The sequence below is a fragment of the Penicillium daleae genome, assembly GCF_028827525.1.
Source record: "Penicillium daleae strain IBT 16125 chromosome Unknown utg000001l_segment0_segment0, whole genome shotgun sequence".
Classification (NCBI taxonomy): domain Eukaryota; kingdom Fungi; phylum Ascomycota; class Eurotiomycetes; order Eurotiales; family Aspergillaceae; genus Penicillium; species Penicillium daleae.
Window position 1 is genome coordinate 1,730,984 of NW_026623149.1, and position 17,599 is coordinate 1,748,582.

General features: G+C 48.0%; 4 protein-coding genes across 4 annotated transcripts; 2 read left to right on the plus strand and 2 right to left on the minus strand.

Moving 5' to 3' along the window:
- Positions 1-103: 103 nt before the first annotated feature.
- On the plus strand, positions 104-673 carry N7458_000524 (uncharacterized protein; the record flags this gene model as incomplete). The annotated part of the gene is made up of 1 exon (XM_056903918.1): positions 104-673. One exon carries the CDS (start codon positions 104-106, stop codon positions 671-673), a length of 570 nt encoding a protein of 189 aa, XP_056771685.1.
- A 3,030-nt stretch (positions 674-3,703) lies between these two features.
- Positions 3,704-5,689, plus strand: N7458_000525 (MFS transporter; the record flags this gene model as incomplete). The annotated part of the gene is made up of 3 exons (XM_056903919.1): positions 3,704-3,976; positions 4,034-4,487; positions 4,554-5,689. The coding sequence occupies 3 exons, from the start codon at positions 3,704-3,706 to the stop codon at positions 5,687-5,689; spliced, it is 1,863 nt and encodes a 620-aa protein (XP_056771686.1).
- A 1,802-nt stretch (positions 5,690-7,491) lies between these two features.
- N7458_000526 (ankyrin repeat domain-containing protein) lies at positions 7,492-8,088 on the minus strand (the record flags this gene model as incomplete). Its single annotated transcript, XM_056903920.1, has 1 exon — positions 7,492-8,088. One exon carries the CDS (start codon positions 8,086-8,088, stop codon positions 7,492-7,494), a length of 597 nt encoding a protein of 198 aa, XP_056771687.1.
- Positions 8,089-10,424: 2,336 nt separating this feature from the next.
- Positions 10,425-11,075, minus strand: N7458_000527 (fungal specific transcription factor domain-containing protein; the record flags this gene model as incomplete). The annotated part of the gene is made up of 1 exon (XM_056903921.1): positions 10,425-11,075. One exon carries the CDS (start codon positions 11,073-11,075, stop codon positions 10,425-10,427), a length of 651 nt encoding a protein of 216 aa, XP_056771688.1.
- Positions 11,076-17,599: the final 6,524 nt, after the last annotated feature.

A 17,599-nucleotide genomic window follows, 5' to 3' on the forward strand; every position in this document is an offset into this window, starting at 1 on the left:
CTGGCATGATCGCCAACTAAAAATGGCAACCCTGAATTCAAGTGGAAATAATACGGAAAGGAGACCTTGCTGGCCATTTCATAAATGGTAATTTCTGGTAATTATGAAACGGCCAGCTACCAGTTCGGCACCGTGTGTGGTCGGCATCGTCGCCTCAGTCGACGCACAACTTGCACAGTGGCCCGCAGATATTCGCATTCAGCCTGCGCGCCAGGAAATGGTTTCTGACCTCGATACCCTTCTACAATCACGCATCAAGATCTGGGCAAAGCACAACAAGGGCAAGTTCCTGGAACACATCATCGTCTACCGTGACGGCGTGTCAGAGGGCCAATACGACATGGTCATTGAGAAGGAGCTGCCCCTCCTGAAGAAAGCCTGCCAGAACATCTACCCAGCCTCGGATACAAAGAAAGGCCTGCCCCGCATGGCCATCGTCGTCGTTGGAAAGCGCCACAACACCCGCTTCTACCCGACATCCGATGTTGAAGCCGAACGCTCCGCCAACCCTCAACCTGGCACCGTCGTCGACCGCGGAATCTCCGAGGCCCGCCACTGCAGGCTCACTCCGCGCTGCAAGGCACCGCCCGTCCCGCCCACTACTTCACCGTCTGGGACGAGATCTTCTACCCACTACACCCTGGCGTCGGACCCGCATCGGCGCTGCCGATAGACTCCAGGACCTCACACGCAAGATTTGCTACCTCTTCGGCCGAGCAACCAAAGCCGTCAGCGTGTGTCCGCCTGCCTACTACGCCGATCTTGTCTGCACCCGTTCTCGCTGCTACATGGGTGATCTGTTCGACCCGACTCCCTCTGCGACTCCGACGGGTAGTGTGGCTGGTGAAAGTGGTGGTAGTGTACCCGAGGAGAGCCAGGCAACTGTTCACCCCAGCATCAAGGACACCATGTTCTACATTTAGAGTGATGGTTGGAAGCGTTATCGCCAAGACTTAACCCAAAACGGAGCAGATTGGGCTTACCATACCAATACAATGTCCTATTCCCCCCAGTCTCCCGGTTCGAGTTGGATGCCAAGAAAGGATAGCATGGCGTACCCTAGGGGCTGATCATCCTGCAGCTTATGTCTTAGGCTGCTATCTGTCTCTAGCTTGGGAACCTCTGATCGTGGGTCTTGAAACTGCATTAGTCATCATAGACCGAAATTAGTTATGCGCGATTCACCGAGGCGGCATTTTTCGCAAGATAGCCATTCTCGCCTGCTCCTGTTAGAGAGGGAGAGGACTGCCGTTTTAAGTAGCCTTGAGTCACATGGAAAGACATAAAGAGCCGAGGTTTTGAATGAGGTTGTTCTGAACCGCGAACTTGAAAGTATTCTTGAACTTGGGGCGTAGGCGCTCCACCACAGGCTGGTGGGGAAAATGTGGTTCTCCGGAAGCTAATTGGACACGGTTATTTGGTGGTTTGAAACTGCAACCCCACAAGCCTTCGAGTTGTTTCAGCTTTTCTGACGTCAAGCTTGTTACTAGTTACTGTATAGAAGACAGATAAGTCATCAAATCCTGAGAAGGACTTTAGTAAGCAAAGGGGAATATTGAATAAGTACCCCATATTTGCACAGGGAAACTCTTTTAAACCTAACGTCAAGCTGATGGTGAAACTGCCTAGTCTCGATTCAGCTAGCTTGCAGATGCCGAGGAATTTTCGTGGAATGGTTGGTACAAAGCCCGCTCTATCACGTGGCTCAGCTGACAGCAGTGCTAAGTGCAAACACTGCAAATACCGCAAGCAGTCAGCGAAGAGAGCCCCGCCCCAGCACCCTTGCTGTATTCCAATCCCACTTGCTAGCGCCGTGGTCGCTCCAAGACCTCCAGACGTCTTGCTAGACCGTGTTAGCAGAGACGCGTTGGATCGTCAGTTGTGTCGCAATCTTTCTGTCCAAGCTTTCCATTGCCTCCACAGTCAATATCTATGTCTTCATGTCATGATTTAATTACTCCTACCATAAGCTTCAGGGCGGTTCGTCTGTTACGAGCATCTGGCCATCTTTCCACCTACCATACTACACGCACACTAAGAGAGTCGGGTACCCGAAGCTTCTCCGGTTGGCGTTAATAGCGACAAAAAGAGAAGAAGCCAAACTACTGGCATGCATTGTCGAATATTGGCACGCCAGAGGGGTTTTCGGTGGAACTCCAATACCGCTCGTTTAACAACAAACTTTGCCTCAAATTTGTGTCGCGAGGCCCTGTTTACGTTCTCCTCGATGGCTTCCTGCAGTTCAGGATCTAGTAACCGTGATGGCCGATGCGAGACAAGATCAACAAATAAAGGTTTGGGCCTTCCCTTGACTGCCAACGCGAATTGCCCACAATCGGCGCAGCCATCGGCTTCCAAACCCGAAATCAAGTTACTACCTGCTTCTTACGAGTTTACTGAGACGCCTATCCTGGTTGCGTTGATCTCGGACATGGTTATGGAGTTGATCAACATCAATGACAAGATACCACTCCAACAAAATCAGCTTACTCGGTTTCACTCACGATCTCCACCGACTATTTCCGTGCACAGCTACCTCCAACGATTGGCCACACATGCTAATTTCTGTTTCGAGTGAAATGGCACGTTGTTCCCAGCCCAGAAACTCTAGTTGATTATTATCGTCATCTGGTTGAAAGATGCGCAGGCTTCGAGATCGAAAGTCGCACTTTGCAGGGCTGAGGAGCCCCACTGCTGTTGTACAATTAAATTCGATTCAAAACCTGACGGGTAATGGAACTTTATTTGCATGACATGGAACTGGCAATATTCACAAACGGACCAATTTCTCAACCCGCTTTCCGAACACCCAGCCTTGCCTATTCTAATCTACTTCATAAATGGGCATCGCCTTCTTCACATTCTCAACAAGGTGACAAAGGCAAAGTATGGAAGTGCCTGGCAAGCCAGACCACAACTTATTCCAACTCCGAGGACAAGCTCGAAAATAATAAACCAGTGACTATCCTGGTCAGTTGCCCCAAGGCTATGCTAATGAGCCTGGAACGTGTTCAAGAGCGACAGGATGCCATGCCGAGAGAGTATTGCATGTACTCCGTACGGAGTACGGGTACGTAATGGATTAACCTTTCTTGATGACATCATAACTGTATACACATCAACCCCATGATAATATCCGATTGCGGCTATCTCGGTATTAGTGTTAGTAGATCAAATAATTCTATCGATATATTGCGCTATTTCTCTATGTTTGATATTCTACTGATACTAAAATGTGCACCGGAGCGTATTTTCATCTTTCTTGATTGACCAGAGCTGGTCTGCATGGACTTTATTATCTCATCTCCGCCGCCACACTAACCCGATCACCTAGCTTAGAGTTCCATAATGGCCAAGAGCTGTCAAGAGCTATGTGGTCCAAGCTCAACTTCAAGTCTCTCGAAGCCTCTGACCTAGCTCTCGGAGTCATTCCATGGGTTCGGTTCCCCGCGGAGGAGATTTGGATTGGCCGGTGCTCGAAAAGACAGCTGTCGCCTAATAAGTGTGGTCTGATCTGCCTTGACCCCTTCCAGTTTTTTAAGTGCCTACATTCCCTCCGGCTACTTCCCGAGTCATCTGGGTTGTCCTATAAAAAAGGATTTACCACATCTCCTTGTCTTTCTGACAACACGCCCCCTGTCTTTGTCTACTAGAATAGACTCCCCGAAGAATGGAGAGTAGGAAAAAAGGAGGACCAAAAAAGATGGACCAGTTCGGCGACGCAGATGTGATTGTCAATGCAACTTTCCTTGCTTTGGCCACTTTATTTCTGGCTGTGCGGTTCACATCTCGCATCCACATCGCTCATCGAGTAACAGGATCGGACTATGCGATGCTGATTGGCTGGGTTCTTGTCTGCGCTCTCTCGGTTGCCAACATCTATTCGACCACGAAAGGCCTCGGATTTCGTGAAGGGGTTCTCGAAAGTTGGAGGAATCCGCTGGCTCGGGCCGAGTATGTTTTTGCTGTACTCTACGTATGTTCATTTGCCTTGTCAGGGGTGCTGTCAGCTTATCTAACGCGGCCTCTGCAGTATCCAGCCCTGGCGGCCATCAAGGTATCCATCCTCCTGTTTTATCTCACGCTGGCGAAAGAAGAGTTCCTCTTCCGACTTGGAATCTATATCACTCTCGGTGTAGTCCTCCTGTCGACAACCGCTTTGACACTGGTCAACCTCTTCCCGTGTCGTCCTCTCTCGGCTTCCTTTCACATTACAACACCTCCTGGGACCTATTGTATTGACATTGTAGCTCTTTATATTTCCACTGCTCCCATCAATATCGTCACCGATGTTGCCATTTTTTTTCTTCCAATACCGATCCTATTGCGCATGCGACTCCCCAGGAGGCAGAAGGCAATTCTTCTTCTCACATTCGGGACAGGCGTATTTGTTATTGTGATAAGTGTCCTTCGCACAGAGTTTCTCTTACAGGCAGCAGTCTCCCGGGTGACTAAACACCAGCCACCGAGTGTCCACGATTTGTCCTGTAGGGAGCAATTATTACCTTTCCTTTGCGAATATTGCATCTGCACGCACTGACCTATCGACGTAGATTATGATGCATATGTCTTTTTATGGTCAACTATCGAACTGTGCCTTGGTATCATGTGTGGCTGCGTACCTATGTTAAAGCCTCTGGTCGCTCGTCTCTTTCCACGTATCCTTAACGTTAGGCACCTTAGCAGTCAACGGGGTATGTCTACCAGTGAAGGGACGGAGCATGAGCTCCTCAGCTTGCCAGAAGCTGCTGCTGCCCCGCCTAGAAGGAAGACTATCCGAGTAAGACGCTTTCCCCCGATCCACCGCACCTCTTTCCACGAAACTTCGCAATCGGCCTCTGGAGGTGGACCAGTCAACCCTCCCCTTGACTTTATCCGAATAACCAGGTCAAAGAACATGCTAGAAATGAGTGGACGAGAATCTGTGATGCCACTGACCGTGGTGTTCTTTATTTTCTTGCTCTGGGGATTTGCCTATGGTATCATTACTACGTATTACTGGCAGTTCCCACAGGTTACCCACTACAGCAGGGTCGTGAGCTTTGGGTTGCACGCCACTCTTTTCGGAGCCTACCTCTTTGGACCTCTTATAGTGGCGATGCCTATTTTACAAAGGTGGGGCTTCAAAGCCACTATCGTCACGGGCCTCTCGATCTTCTGGTTCGGAATGCTGCTATTCTGGCCGGCTACAGTCCTCATCTCACTCCCGGCGCTCCTCGTTGCAAGCTTTATTGCTGGGCTAGGCGTTTCTATTGTCGAAACGGCCGTGGATCTCTTCGTTACCCTCTGCGGGATAGTCGGTCTAGGGGCAATGCGGCTGAGTATCGCCCGAGGCATTCAAGCTGCTGGTTGGACAACATCGCGGTTGCTCGCCCAACAAGTCCTCTTCAAGTCCAGCACTAGTGCAGCAGCGTTGGTCTCCACTCAGTGGGTCTTTCTTGTTCTGGCGATAGTATCATTAGTGCTGGCAGTGGTGTATAGCTTCGTGCGGCTTCCAGAGGCATCCGACGAAGAACTCGACGAACTTGCAAGGCGATGTCAACAAGACCCCAGGGCTTCTGTGTGTGGTATTCGATACGCCTGGATAACTATGACCCTCGGATTTCTGTCACAATTCTGTACCATTGGTGCCCAAGAAGCCCTTCAGACAAATTTCACTTCTTTCGTAACATTCAACGAACCACAGTAAGTACCTCTTCAACCTCCGAACATCTCCTTTCTTCCCAAGAGATCCCCCACTAACGTCTCCGCAGCGCTCATCTGCCTACTTATGGTTTTGCTGCTATCAGAAACTCCGCAGTCGCCGCAGGTTGTTTCTGCACCGCGTTGTGGCTGTACTTTGTCAAACCTCGCTGGACTCTGCTGCTTCTATACCTATGCGCTATTGCATTTTCTATCCTCACTATGGTGATAAAAGGATATTCGAGCATCACTATGGCTATCCTCCTCTCTTTTTTCGGTGCGGGAATTTTTCCTACTGCTTTTGCGATCTGTTTACACGGTATGGGGCGGCATACGAAACGGTCAGCAGCAATTTTGACTACGGCCGGCATAGGCGGCGCGCTCTTTCCATCCATTCAATATGTTGTATCCGTATCCCACGAATGGAGATACGCGTTCTGCATTGAAATTGCGCTCTTTTCCGCTGGCTCGCTCTTTTCGTGGTATTTAAATCTCGCTCCGGCTGCTCGCATCGACTGCTCTAATTGATCTAGGACAAACCTTACCGCCAGATTTGTCTCCCTCGTATGCGACCGCGCAAAATCTAATGCCAAATTGCATGGTGCTTTGCTTTTCTGCTCAAAACAGATCAGGTGCATGGTGGTAGCCATTTGTAAGTAGCCACTTCAATGGATAAAGAGATGCCTCAGGCATCACTTTCAGATAAATGAAAGAGAGTATTATTCGTATCAAATAAGCGCTAGGAATACGCCATAGATGCTCCAAAAATAGAGAGATGACATAGAGGAGGTCATGCACTGTCCTGTCCAATAGTGCTGCAGCTATTGAATCCAGTAAACCCCACCAGCCTAGTTGAACTATCGAAAGAGTGAAATAGGAGTAGAAAGACATTGCAACAGGAACTTTGGAACGGACTTTTGAGGGCTACTCGGATTTAGTTCGATCAGTGGCATTTTCACCGGACCGCTGCAGCATACTACTATGAGTGGTGGAGCAGCTAGGCCGACATAGGAGGAAGCCACAGTACCTTTTTGCTGTTCAACGCTATCCACTGCCCCTCCACAACGGAGATCTCCAGATCGACGCCAGGTGAATCACTGTGATCACATCAGTATTTGTGATCAAAGGACTCCAGTTTGGTCATGATTGGGAACCGTCCTGACGAAAGTAAGGCCTAGTGATAGTCCCTTCAACGCTTCGACTTCTTTACAAGATTCCTGTGGCGATATTTCAGAGCCGGGCTATCTCATCAGTGCTCGACTCCAGTGCCTTGCAGCTATTTCGGGGATGATTTGGCTCTTATATGTCGCGTAAGGTGCTCAGTGGAGGCGAGATCTTACTGTTGCTATCCAGAACTGCGAACTCCAACCCGTGAAACTTCAAACCGCGAATTCCCAACCGCGAACTCCAAACCGCGAATACTCCTACTCTTGCTTAACTATCCAGGCTAGCCGTCGATCCGATGCTGTAGTTGGCAGCGATATGGACGTTGTGTAGGTCTGGCGACTCGCCAATGAACCCTACTTTTAGGCCATTCTTGGACTGAAGCTCCCGCGTACGAGGAAAGCTTAGACAAGACAGGGCATACCACGCAGCTCAGCTAGTGAACGAGTCTTTGGGTGTAAGAACTAAGAGTACACGTGGGAATTCCGTGGAATCTGGGATACATAGAAACCCCTGCCCAGATGTAGCAGTATTCGCAGGTTGTCATGAATTTACTAGGCACACCTAGAATCTGCGATGGGATAAGAGAGATCAGACCTGAAGCTAGGCAATAAGTGCACACCATGGTGGGTGCTACTAAACGAATTATTGAGTTTGATCAGAAGGTTCAGAGTCCATAAGACGAAGTTTCTTCGCTGGGTTGCCTGGAGTCTTGGACCCGGACCGCTTTGAACACGATGTAGTACCACCCTTTCTTTGGAGCAGTTTGACAATCTCTCGATGGCCTCCAAACGAGGCGGCCTGGAGAGCGTTGCCGTAGCGGCCGTCCTCTGCGTGGATGTTCGCCCCTTTGTCTAAAAGCAGTTTGACAATCTCTTGATGGCCTCCAAACGAGGCGGCCTGGAAAGCATTGCCGTAGTCGCCGCCCTCCGCGTTAACGTGGGCTCCCTTGACCAAGAGCAGGTTGACAATCTCTTGATATCCTCTTAACGAGGCGGCATGGAGGGCGTTGCCGTAGAAGCTGCCATCCGCGTGGATGTCTGCTCCCTTGTCTAAGAGCAATATGACAAGCTCCTGATGGCCTCCAAACGAGGCGGCGTGGAGAGCGTTTCCGAAGCGGCCGCCCTCGGCTTGGATGCACGCCCCCTTGTCTAAGACCAGGTTGACAATCTCTCGATGGCCTCCAAACGAGGCGGCCTGGAGAGCAATCCTTCTCAAAGTGGTGTGTCTGGTCGCTGGCATCGCTTAGATCTGGATGTAATACCCGCACTTCGTTGTCACGTTCAGGAAAATGGCTGTCGATTTTCAAGGAGTCTGGCTCTCTCGCTATGCTTGCCCCTTGTCTCTTTTGTTGCTGGATTAGGAATGGACAGCCCGTGCGAAGAGGTTTCCGAGACATCATCGTAAATTGAATGATCCACAGGGTCCGTAGGCTGTAGATCAAAGGTTTGCGTGGGTAATGGGGAGGATAATTCGCACCAAAAGCGGGGCTCGTTCAAGACAAATTGTGTTTGATATGCAGATGAAATTCCATCGGGGGACATATCACTTTCTGGAAAGATAGGGCCATGTGGGTGTTCGATACCGGTATTGACACCTGACAGTCGCTGGAACGAGTCAGGAAATATTTCGGTGTCAGCCATTCCCTCTCCTGCTGCGATTGGCACGTCCATGGTGTAAATGGTTTAATATCAAACTTCACTATCAACTTAGCTTTGAGGCACGACAGGGAAAGATTCTGCGTAGGCTCTTAACACCTCTCTCATTATCTCGTAGTTTTGCCACGATATAGTAAGACGCTCTAACGACGAACCCATCGTAAAGCAGCTAGGAAGAATTCAGGTCATCTTAATAGGACATCACATTTAGCATGCGTAGAAAGTCCTGGGTTTCGCTGGGTACATCCATGGAATGCTTTACTTGGGCTATAGAAGCGACCAATGTGCTTCAACCTAATGAAACCTAGCGTTGTCGGGTTAAGCATGAATGAGGTCCTATGACTGGATCCTTCACATCACCTTTGTTTCGTGACTCAGGACAATCGGAATGTTTCCAAGGGTTGGAATAACTCAATCGATAATGATCAATAACAGCAAGGGCTTTGGTGCTGGGTTCCGTCAATTGTTCTGTCGGGGTGTAGCCGTCCGCGAACTTAAGCTTCGGAGCATACGTCATAGTTACGTTTTAGTTTCTCGTATTGCGGGGCATTATATGAACCTAGACATCTCCTATTAACAAGATGGGTAAAGAACACTGTGCATCTAATGAAGTCAGGTCCTCCGAATTCCTGTTGAGCAAAAACAGTTCGTTGCATAATGGCGGCCACTGTCTCAAACGATGTTCTGAGCGCTGTTACCGAAGTCGTTATCGACATCCATGATGGCATGGGGCATAATATGCCTGGACGGAGAAAACTTCGGATGCTATTACAGAAATACTACGGTCGTTCCCTTACTGATGGTGTTCTTATTGAAAAGGCAAGAAACCAAGGAGGTTCTTGTACTTATCATGCACTATATCTGCTTGGGGCGCACGCTGTACTGATCCAATGGCTCGCCGACAACCATTTTACGAAGACTAGTGCCTTTTTAAGGTGGTACAACCCACGGAAATTGGTTAACAAAAACCGCATTCCCTTTTGGTTTGCAAATGCACGAGCAACTGAGTTAGAGCAACAAATTAAAGACATAGAAGGGAAAGCAGAATTACTTCTAAAGGACAATATTGTTGACATGGCCACAGTAAGTCATTATTCAGGTATTTGTGTGCTGCTCTGATGATATTACCTTTATAGTTCTTGAGTCGAGGAGATCCAATAGAGGCTCTTGACATTTCTTCGCCACCACGTCAAGGTACATGAACCCCAGATTTTGCTCAATAATCTCGCTGACACTTGTCTGCCTTCAGAATTTGGGTCTCTTCTTCAGCAGATCTCAACCGCAACTGATCAGCTCAAAGGGCAGCGTAAGGAAAGGACAATGCGCCGGAGACAAGGGCCGTCGGGAATGCATTTGAACCCACAAGCCACATCAACTATAAGAACTACAAATGCCAGTGTCCTAGACGAAGGCGAAGGGGTAGGAGGAGAAAGGGCGGTGAAGATCTGATGGTTGTTTCGCCACAGAGCCTCGAAACTATGGATGAAAGAAGTTCAAGATTGTGTTTTGTAGTGGGATGGAGTTGAATGGAACCGACTATGAATATCAATCGTTAAGCCTCGTCATAATTATTAATACTTATGATGCAGGTCCTGGACTTTGGTCTAGCTCCGCAATTATATTAATTATTAGTGGGGGTACAAGTTGGAAGTTAGAAAGGTTTAGCACGGGTCCCAGGGAAGTGTCAGCAAGTATCGTTGTTGTTGCCCAATGCATGGGTGCGGTTTGCATATACGATGGAGCGATCCAAGAGAAGGCTGCTTAGAACAAAACAATAACTCATCCCCAACAGATATATTTCCTCGAACAAGCAGGGGTGTCAAGCAGGAAAAGACGACCACAGTCGCGGAATACGATCCGTGCAAGCGTCGTCCAGGCCTAGAACCGATTTTTGAGCGGACAGAGGAATAAAAAAGGCATTCAGGAGGTGTGCGACCAGCGCGTAGTAGAGCCTGCGGTCAGTCCCAATAAAAACCTTTCTCCGTGTCGAGAGAGGATGTCCATACAGACAAGCCAGGCCCGTCGGGAGGAGGGATCCTTGGTGGACATCTCGCGGAGCCATTGTGTAGCTTTCTGAATTTTCTCTACCAGGTGGATGGCCTCGGAAGTTCCAGGTTGTGTGCGTGAGAAAAGCTCGATAAGGAGGACAGTCGTAGACTGCATGATGTAGTGTAGAACACACCACCAGGGTGAAACTCTGTATATCCAGGTTGCGTCCGGCTCGTTCGGGAGCATGTCCAACATTTTACATGCCATTTGCACGCACGTGGCTGCCATTGTGCTACAAAGAGCTCCGCCAGGACTCACGCTGGGGGCTTGGTAGCCTATGTGACGAAGACAGGCCTGGGAGATGAAGAGTTTTGTGGTGTAGAAGCGGAAGCCAAGGTCGGCGCATTGACGAACGAAGGGATCGGTAGCGGTGGCGTCTAGCTCCGCGAAATGAAACTCTGCTGGGAGGCGGGAGAGCCACTTGTCAGCAATCGTGTTAAGGTTTGATATCGCAATCTCTATCTCTATCCAGGGTCGCTTCGTTACCCCAGGGGCGTACAGAGTCTGAATAGCCTCTCTCATGAGAGTATCTAAGTCGACTCCGTACAGGAAAGATAGGGAAATATCGGCGTGATAGTTTCAACCAGGTCCATCTGTGTTTTCTCAACTTCTTTTCCGTTTCTTGAGCCGGCCTTCGCGATGTAGGTATGGTCGATCGAGGCTTCGTTGGGTCCGGTGGTGGTGGCGGCGCCACCACCGGAAGTCAACAAAACAGCCATCAAGTTATTCCGGATAGATACGTTGTCGATAATTTGAGCGATTCCTCGGACTCCAAAGTCCTCCTCGATGTAGGGAATTAGTAGAGGGTCGTGCAGAAAGCCAAGTCGATGTTAGGCGGGCGGCCGGTCCTCACGCAAAGGACCGTATCCAACATAAAAAGCGCCCACCACACGCGGTAGTTACAGTACCACTTACAAAAACCTCAGGCAAAACTGTTCTCCAGAGTGTGGCGGTGCAGTGCTGTAACAAAATTGTTATTGTAAATTTAATGTAATATATATCTTTGCAAGACGAAAAGGGTTGTACGATCTTTAATCTTCGATCAAGGGTTGAAATTCTACAGTAAAACAAGGGATTATCATGCACTTATTTCTTGTGGCATGATTGCCAGCCAATGATTACTTTAACTGGTATACTAACCACGCCAGCGGTTGCCTGCTAGACTTCGACCTTTAGAAAATTTGGATCCTCTTGGGGTCGATATGATTGGAAATACATAATTTACAAGTAAATCGTAATTTAACCACCAAGGTGTGGTTATCTTTTGATCTAATTACAGTTGCTTAACTATCCTATCTGATTGGCCCGTGATCGAGTGCATCGCTGAGGAGGTTTGATATCCATCCAAGCTTGCCGTAAGCAGATCATATCTACATCCGCAAAATAAGGCCCAATTTGCCTCAGTGTCATATTCTTCCTCTTGAATTCACGAAGCTCCCGTTTCTCCGTTGACTTAAGTTTCTGTCGGAGTGTCTTCCCCGCTGAATGGTTCGAAAACTGCTGTATCGGTCGTTGTCTTGCCTGGGCTCGGGTAAGAGGTTTCTTGGGATTAGTTATATAATCCCAACTAAGAGGTGTGGTCCCATCGATGAGTTCTTGATGGGCAGGAAGATGACTTTCGGGCCCCTTCTCCACAACAGAACATATGCGGTTGCCCGACTTGAAAATCCGGCGTTCATTTCGCAAGTTTTTCTTCTTCTCGTTCACTTCGTTTGCAATAGTATTCGTTGATGGGCTTTCTCGAATTCGCGATTCAATGGGTGTCGTCGTCTTGACCTGAGCCCTATTAGGAGATGGATTGAGAGAATGTTGCTGGTTAGCAACGGGATCACAAGATTGGGGTGCATCCTCCTTGTGGCGATGAGCCGGGTCGAGAGTACGACGATCATTCACCTGGGAAATAGGAGTGGGCTGAATATCAACACCATGACTACGAGACAGTGAATGTGCTGCATCATTGGATGGTTTGATATTATGCTCATCCAGTGGGATTTCAAGGGAGCTCGTTTGCATAGAACCTTGATCACAAAGCTAACGTCCGTGTCCTTTCTGAACCTCTAAAGGCCCGAGGATTCTCGGATCAATGTTCTCCAATTCAGGAATTGTTAGTCGCGAGCTGAGTGGAGAACTTGCTGCAGAAAAGCAGGAACCAACTGAGCTAATTCTGCTGCTTTTAGTTGACTTATCACTCAAACTCGAACAATAGTAGTACCGTGGATGCTCCTCCACAAAGGAGCACAGCGCGGGGACAGGCATGAAAGTAGTGTCGGCCAATTGATGCTTATGTTCGTGACGCGGAGGTGGATAGCGGTAGAAGCGGAGTCTCTTAGAGCAGCCCTGCTCTAGCTCTGATAAGGACATTTGCGCTTCCACCTTGTATGGATGCTTTCTCTTCCTCTGGCGTTTGGGACTTAGCTATATAGCTTTGTTTAGCCTGTGGGTGTCGTGCAAATGGTGTCGGAGGCCGCGTTCTTCGTCGAAGGTTTGACCACATCCGCATATTGGCTTCGTTCCATAACACCGATATCCATTCATATACTGTTCTTCAATATGTTGCCTCAAATTGCTACTGTTCAGCTAATAACTTAATCGATCATCTACATCACCCTCCTCGTTCCACAGGCAAAAAGGGTAGTAGCCGGGACGGATCACCGCCGTGTGGCGGTAAACGACCACCTCACAGTGCTGAGTTCTCTATGACTGGAGGTGGAAAGAGCGATAATCTCGCCATTGACTTGACTGAAACCACTTCATGCGCTCGTAGCAAAATTTCAACTTTGATTCTGAGACTTGAAGATGCAAAGCCATCTCGCGTCGAACACAGTTATGAATGTGGGCACTGCGGTCAGATTTTTTGAAACTGAGAATATTAGCATAATTCCATCATTACACGACTAAGCAGCTCACCATTTGATCTCTTTGTGACAACCTCTAGTAGGGCAGCAACCTCGAATAGGACTTTCATGTAGAAGATAAACCACATCGAAATCGCGATCACAATGAGTTCTTAGGTCTTCCACGAAAAGAAGCATTTCATTAAAAGAAAGCTCCTTGTCAGAAGACAGCAAGGTTGAAACTCGCGCAAATTCAGACATCATCAAAGCCTGAGCTCGCGTGCAAACGTCGCCATCCTCAAGCACTGGCTCTTCTTTCCCCTTGTTGAGAATTCTTTGGTCTCTTCTTTCCCGTATCCAGCGGTTTTGGTATTCCTTCAACCCAGAAAGTCGGAATCGAACTAATGCCTTTCTGTAGTTCAACCGCTCGGCATTTATAGACGCTTTTCTGCTATTGAGTGTTTCAAGTTCCGCAATCCGACTTCTGATCTCGACTAGTTCTGGCTTCTGCAGGATATTCTCTTCAACTTGCGCCGGCAGTTCCCCCGGAAGTCCGCGCTCATAAAATTTCTTAAATCCTTGGAAGTACTCAATGTGACTTGACTGGTCTTCCTCGCCCAGAACAGCTAAGACTGTATCTATTGAAGAGCAATGTAATACATAGTCTTTAGGATACGTTCCCGCATCTTTGTGTCCATAGATTTGAGATACTAAGGCAGAACCATGCTTTCCTATGCTAGCTGTTAGAAAAAATCTTCTCTTTCGACAGGATGTGAGCTTTGACTGCCTCACCTTTAATCACACTTCCTAGATACTTCCGAATTTTGTGAACAGTCACGCTCTTGTTATACCCGGCGGTCGTGACTATTCCGCGTAGTAACTCACAAAATCGCTCCTTATAGAGCGAAACGTCTTGTAGGCCGTCGGCTGTGACATTTCTGAGAACAGGCTTTTCCAGATATTCATCCTTCCAGCGCAACTCAATAGGCTTTACGCTTGAAAGGTCAAACTTGGCGAGGTCCTCTACCGTTTCGATGCCGAATAGGGCACCGTGCTGTAGGGCAATAGCTAGGAGAATATATCTAGACGCGAATTATAGTCTCTTGGTGTCACGTATACCGATTCCAAACCTTAATTATCGGTCAGCGAGTAGCTCTCAATTTACGTCAGCTGGTTCAAGGTTGTATATGTAGGGGCTTATACCGTATAGTCTGGGTTTCGATTCCCTTTCAGCCACACTTGGTTGACTTTCCACTCTAATTTCCAAGGTGACGTAGACGATGGAAACAAAACCAGATCGATGTGCTGGATTAGAAATTAGCCACGCACAATCCCAACGTCTCAGTGTTGTTACCTTGTATCTTAGGCCTCTTTCTTTTTTATCCTCATGAGCCGGTATAAAAGCTCCAATTCTTGCTCCCGTAAACAGATATAACTGAAGAGCTAGTAGGATGATAGCCTTGAGTAATCCAGGCATGAACCGGCGATGATCCGCTTGCCACATAGACGATATCATTCGGAGAAAATCCTTTTTGGTAAAGCTGTGGTCTGGGTCTTCAACATTCTCAATCCACCTTTCCTTTCCTGCCAATGTTCTCCTTATCCACTGTGTTGCGGTTAATTTTGCTTGCACCGTGAGATTTAACAACAGCTTACGTTATATATCTCGCTCCGGTCTTCCATCACAATTTTGATTTGCAATTCTTCTTCAAACCCACCAAATAGCCTTTCAGCACAGTTAAGGACCGATGTCATCACTGGCCGTCCATTTTTACTTTTCTTGCCTCGCGCAAAATGACTGTACCAGCGAATAAATTCTTTAAGGAGCGTATAATCTGGAGTCGGGCAGCCTGGCCCGATTTCGTAGCCCTTGATTCCATTTTGTACAAAGAAGCTATGAGCAAGTTAGTAACTCACACGGCGGGCACTCCTCATGGACAATTGCGTCCTAACTCACTTCATCCAATAACGGACAGCTTGGGAATACATCCTCTTAGTCTTAGGTATCCTTTTATCTTTTTCTCGGATGGAGTCCTCAGCTGCATGAGCGCCAAAAATATAGCCACTCTTTGCTAGTTGTTTTCGGCAATTCTCTTTGGCGTTGGCATCTTGTTGAGCAAAGAAGAGCTTCCGACCCATGACAGAAAGAATCCCAACAAAACTTCAGAAGAAATCAATTGAGGGGGATATTAAAATAGAGGATGAAGAAAAATCTGTGCGGGAGCTTGAGATGAGAGACATAGCTTCAATTTGTACTTCAGTACTTGGGCATAGATCTTAGCAGTCCGATGACCGAGGAAGGGTTTTTTTCTGCGCCAGTGCATGGCAGCTAGGACCCAAGCCCTCCATTGTTGTGTCATCGTGCACCAGTGCGTTATTTTTTGAGAGGAGAACGAGAAGATCGAGTACCTCAAAAAACAGGGGCACGGTTAAAAATTAGGTCCATCAAAAATGCAGGTCGCAAGATAAACAGTACTGTGGGGCAAGCGCTCTTTTGGCATGGACTGAGTGTCGACTGAGTGCTCAATAGATGCCCTGGATAAATCCTGAGTAATCAATCCAGGACAGATCAGTGAGTAGCCAATCACAATCACTGAGCAGCCACTGAGCAGTCACTGAGCGCTCATTGGACCTCACTGATCATCACGTGATGGATCTGAGCAGCTCAGTGAGTCTGAGCCCGGACTGAAATTTACTCAGTGAGCCTGACTCTGAGCGCCCTCATTAAAGCGGCGGCAGCTAAGATAGGAAAGCCCCACCCGGCAGAGGAAAAATGGTACGTATAGTGCCCTAAGTATTTAGCAGATTGTGTTGGTTGTATTGATAGTACGTCGTTGACCTTGACGGGCATTTGATTGTTACCCTGTGGGTGCGCTGTTTCAATGTCGAATATGTCGATATGTCTCTCGTTTTGGATGTCGCCTTGGATGTCAACTTGGGCGTCATCCTCCTGAGTGTTATTTGATTCGGAATTGGCGAAATGGATGAGTTCGAACTTGTCGGGTGCGAATTTAGCCGCATGTTGTTTGGCCCATGTCTCTGCCTTCTGAAGCACTCTTTCTATCGTCCGCACGTTCGTGTAGTACTGTATGATTCTGATTCCACTAGGATAGCCACGTCATCCACCCATCCAAACCCCCAGGATCTAGCACCTCCCATCTTCCTGTCGGTGCTGCACACTGAGATCAATGGTGCGTTAAATATTAAGAACAGGACTTGCAAGATTATCGAGTCTTGTGTGGACGTGGGGAAGCTATCCGATAGCTATCCTGGTAATTTGATGCGAGTACTCCTACTGCTGAGGAACGATGCGATCCATGGTACGAACTGGCCTAATCAGAGCCGTCCGATGTTGTATAGAAGCCTTTCATGGGAGACATTATCGTAAGCTGCATCACTTTATGGTTGTGTTTGATTTAGAGTTATTGTATAGTAGGATATTCTATCGGCTCATGTCTAAGTGTTATATCTGAAATGTAGGAAACTGCTAAACTACTGCAGGTGAATTAGTTGGCCTAAATTCCGAGAGATATTGAACTAGACAAGTGTACTCTGGACATCTAATTCTCAGACAAACACTTTGATTCCAGGAAGTCTAGAGAAGTCTCGATTCTGGTAAGCCTAGATTTCGACATCAGGAAATCTAACATTTCGAGAATCTCAAATTGTACTTGTTATTTTTAGGGTTGGAATATGTTTTTCAACATTACGACAAGTGCTGCACGGTCTACCTGGTCTATTCAAGCCACCGTGCACCTTAGCTTTCGACCAAGCTATAAAAGATCAGTGCAATAAGTACTCCGTACTGTAAACCTTGTTATATGAATTCATGTCTACGCACCCTACATTCCCTTATCAGGCCCCCTTAGTAATCGGCGAAGTCTTCCAATTCAAGAAGGAAACGAGACCGTCCCGTCGTCCCCGTCTAGACCAACACCTCAGTGGTGAATCGTGATTCGCGAACATTTGCCCTCGGGTAAAGCGATCTTGGCACTTGGCGCTACCAATGAATGTCTCACGTCGATCCGCCGACGATCCTGCATCATTAGAGGGCCGAACTTCGAACGGACACTGAAGAAAAACTTGAAGGGACGAGTCCAGTTCCCAGTCCAAATCACTCGCATTGGACACGGTGGATTTAGAAAGCGAACGCACAGGGACACGTACGCCGCAGGTTGCATGCGTCGGATAGGGCTGGCCTGGACACGATGG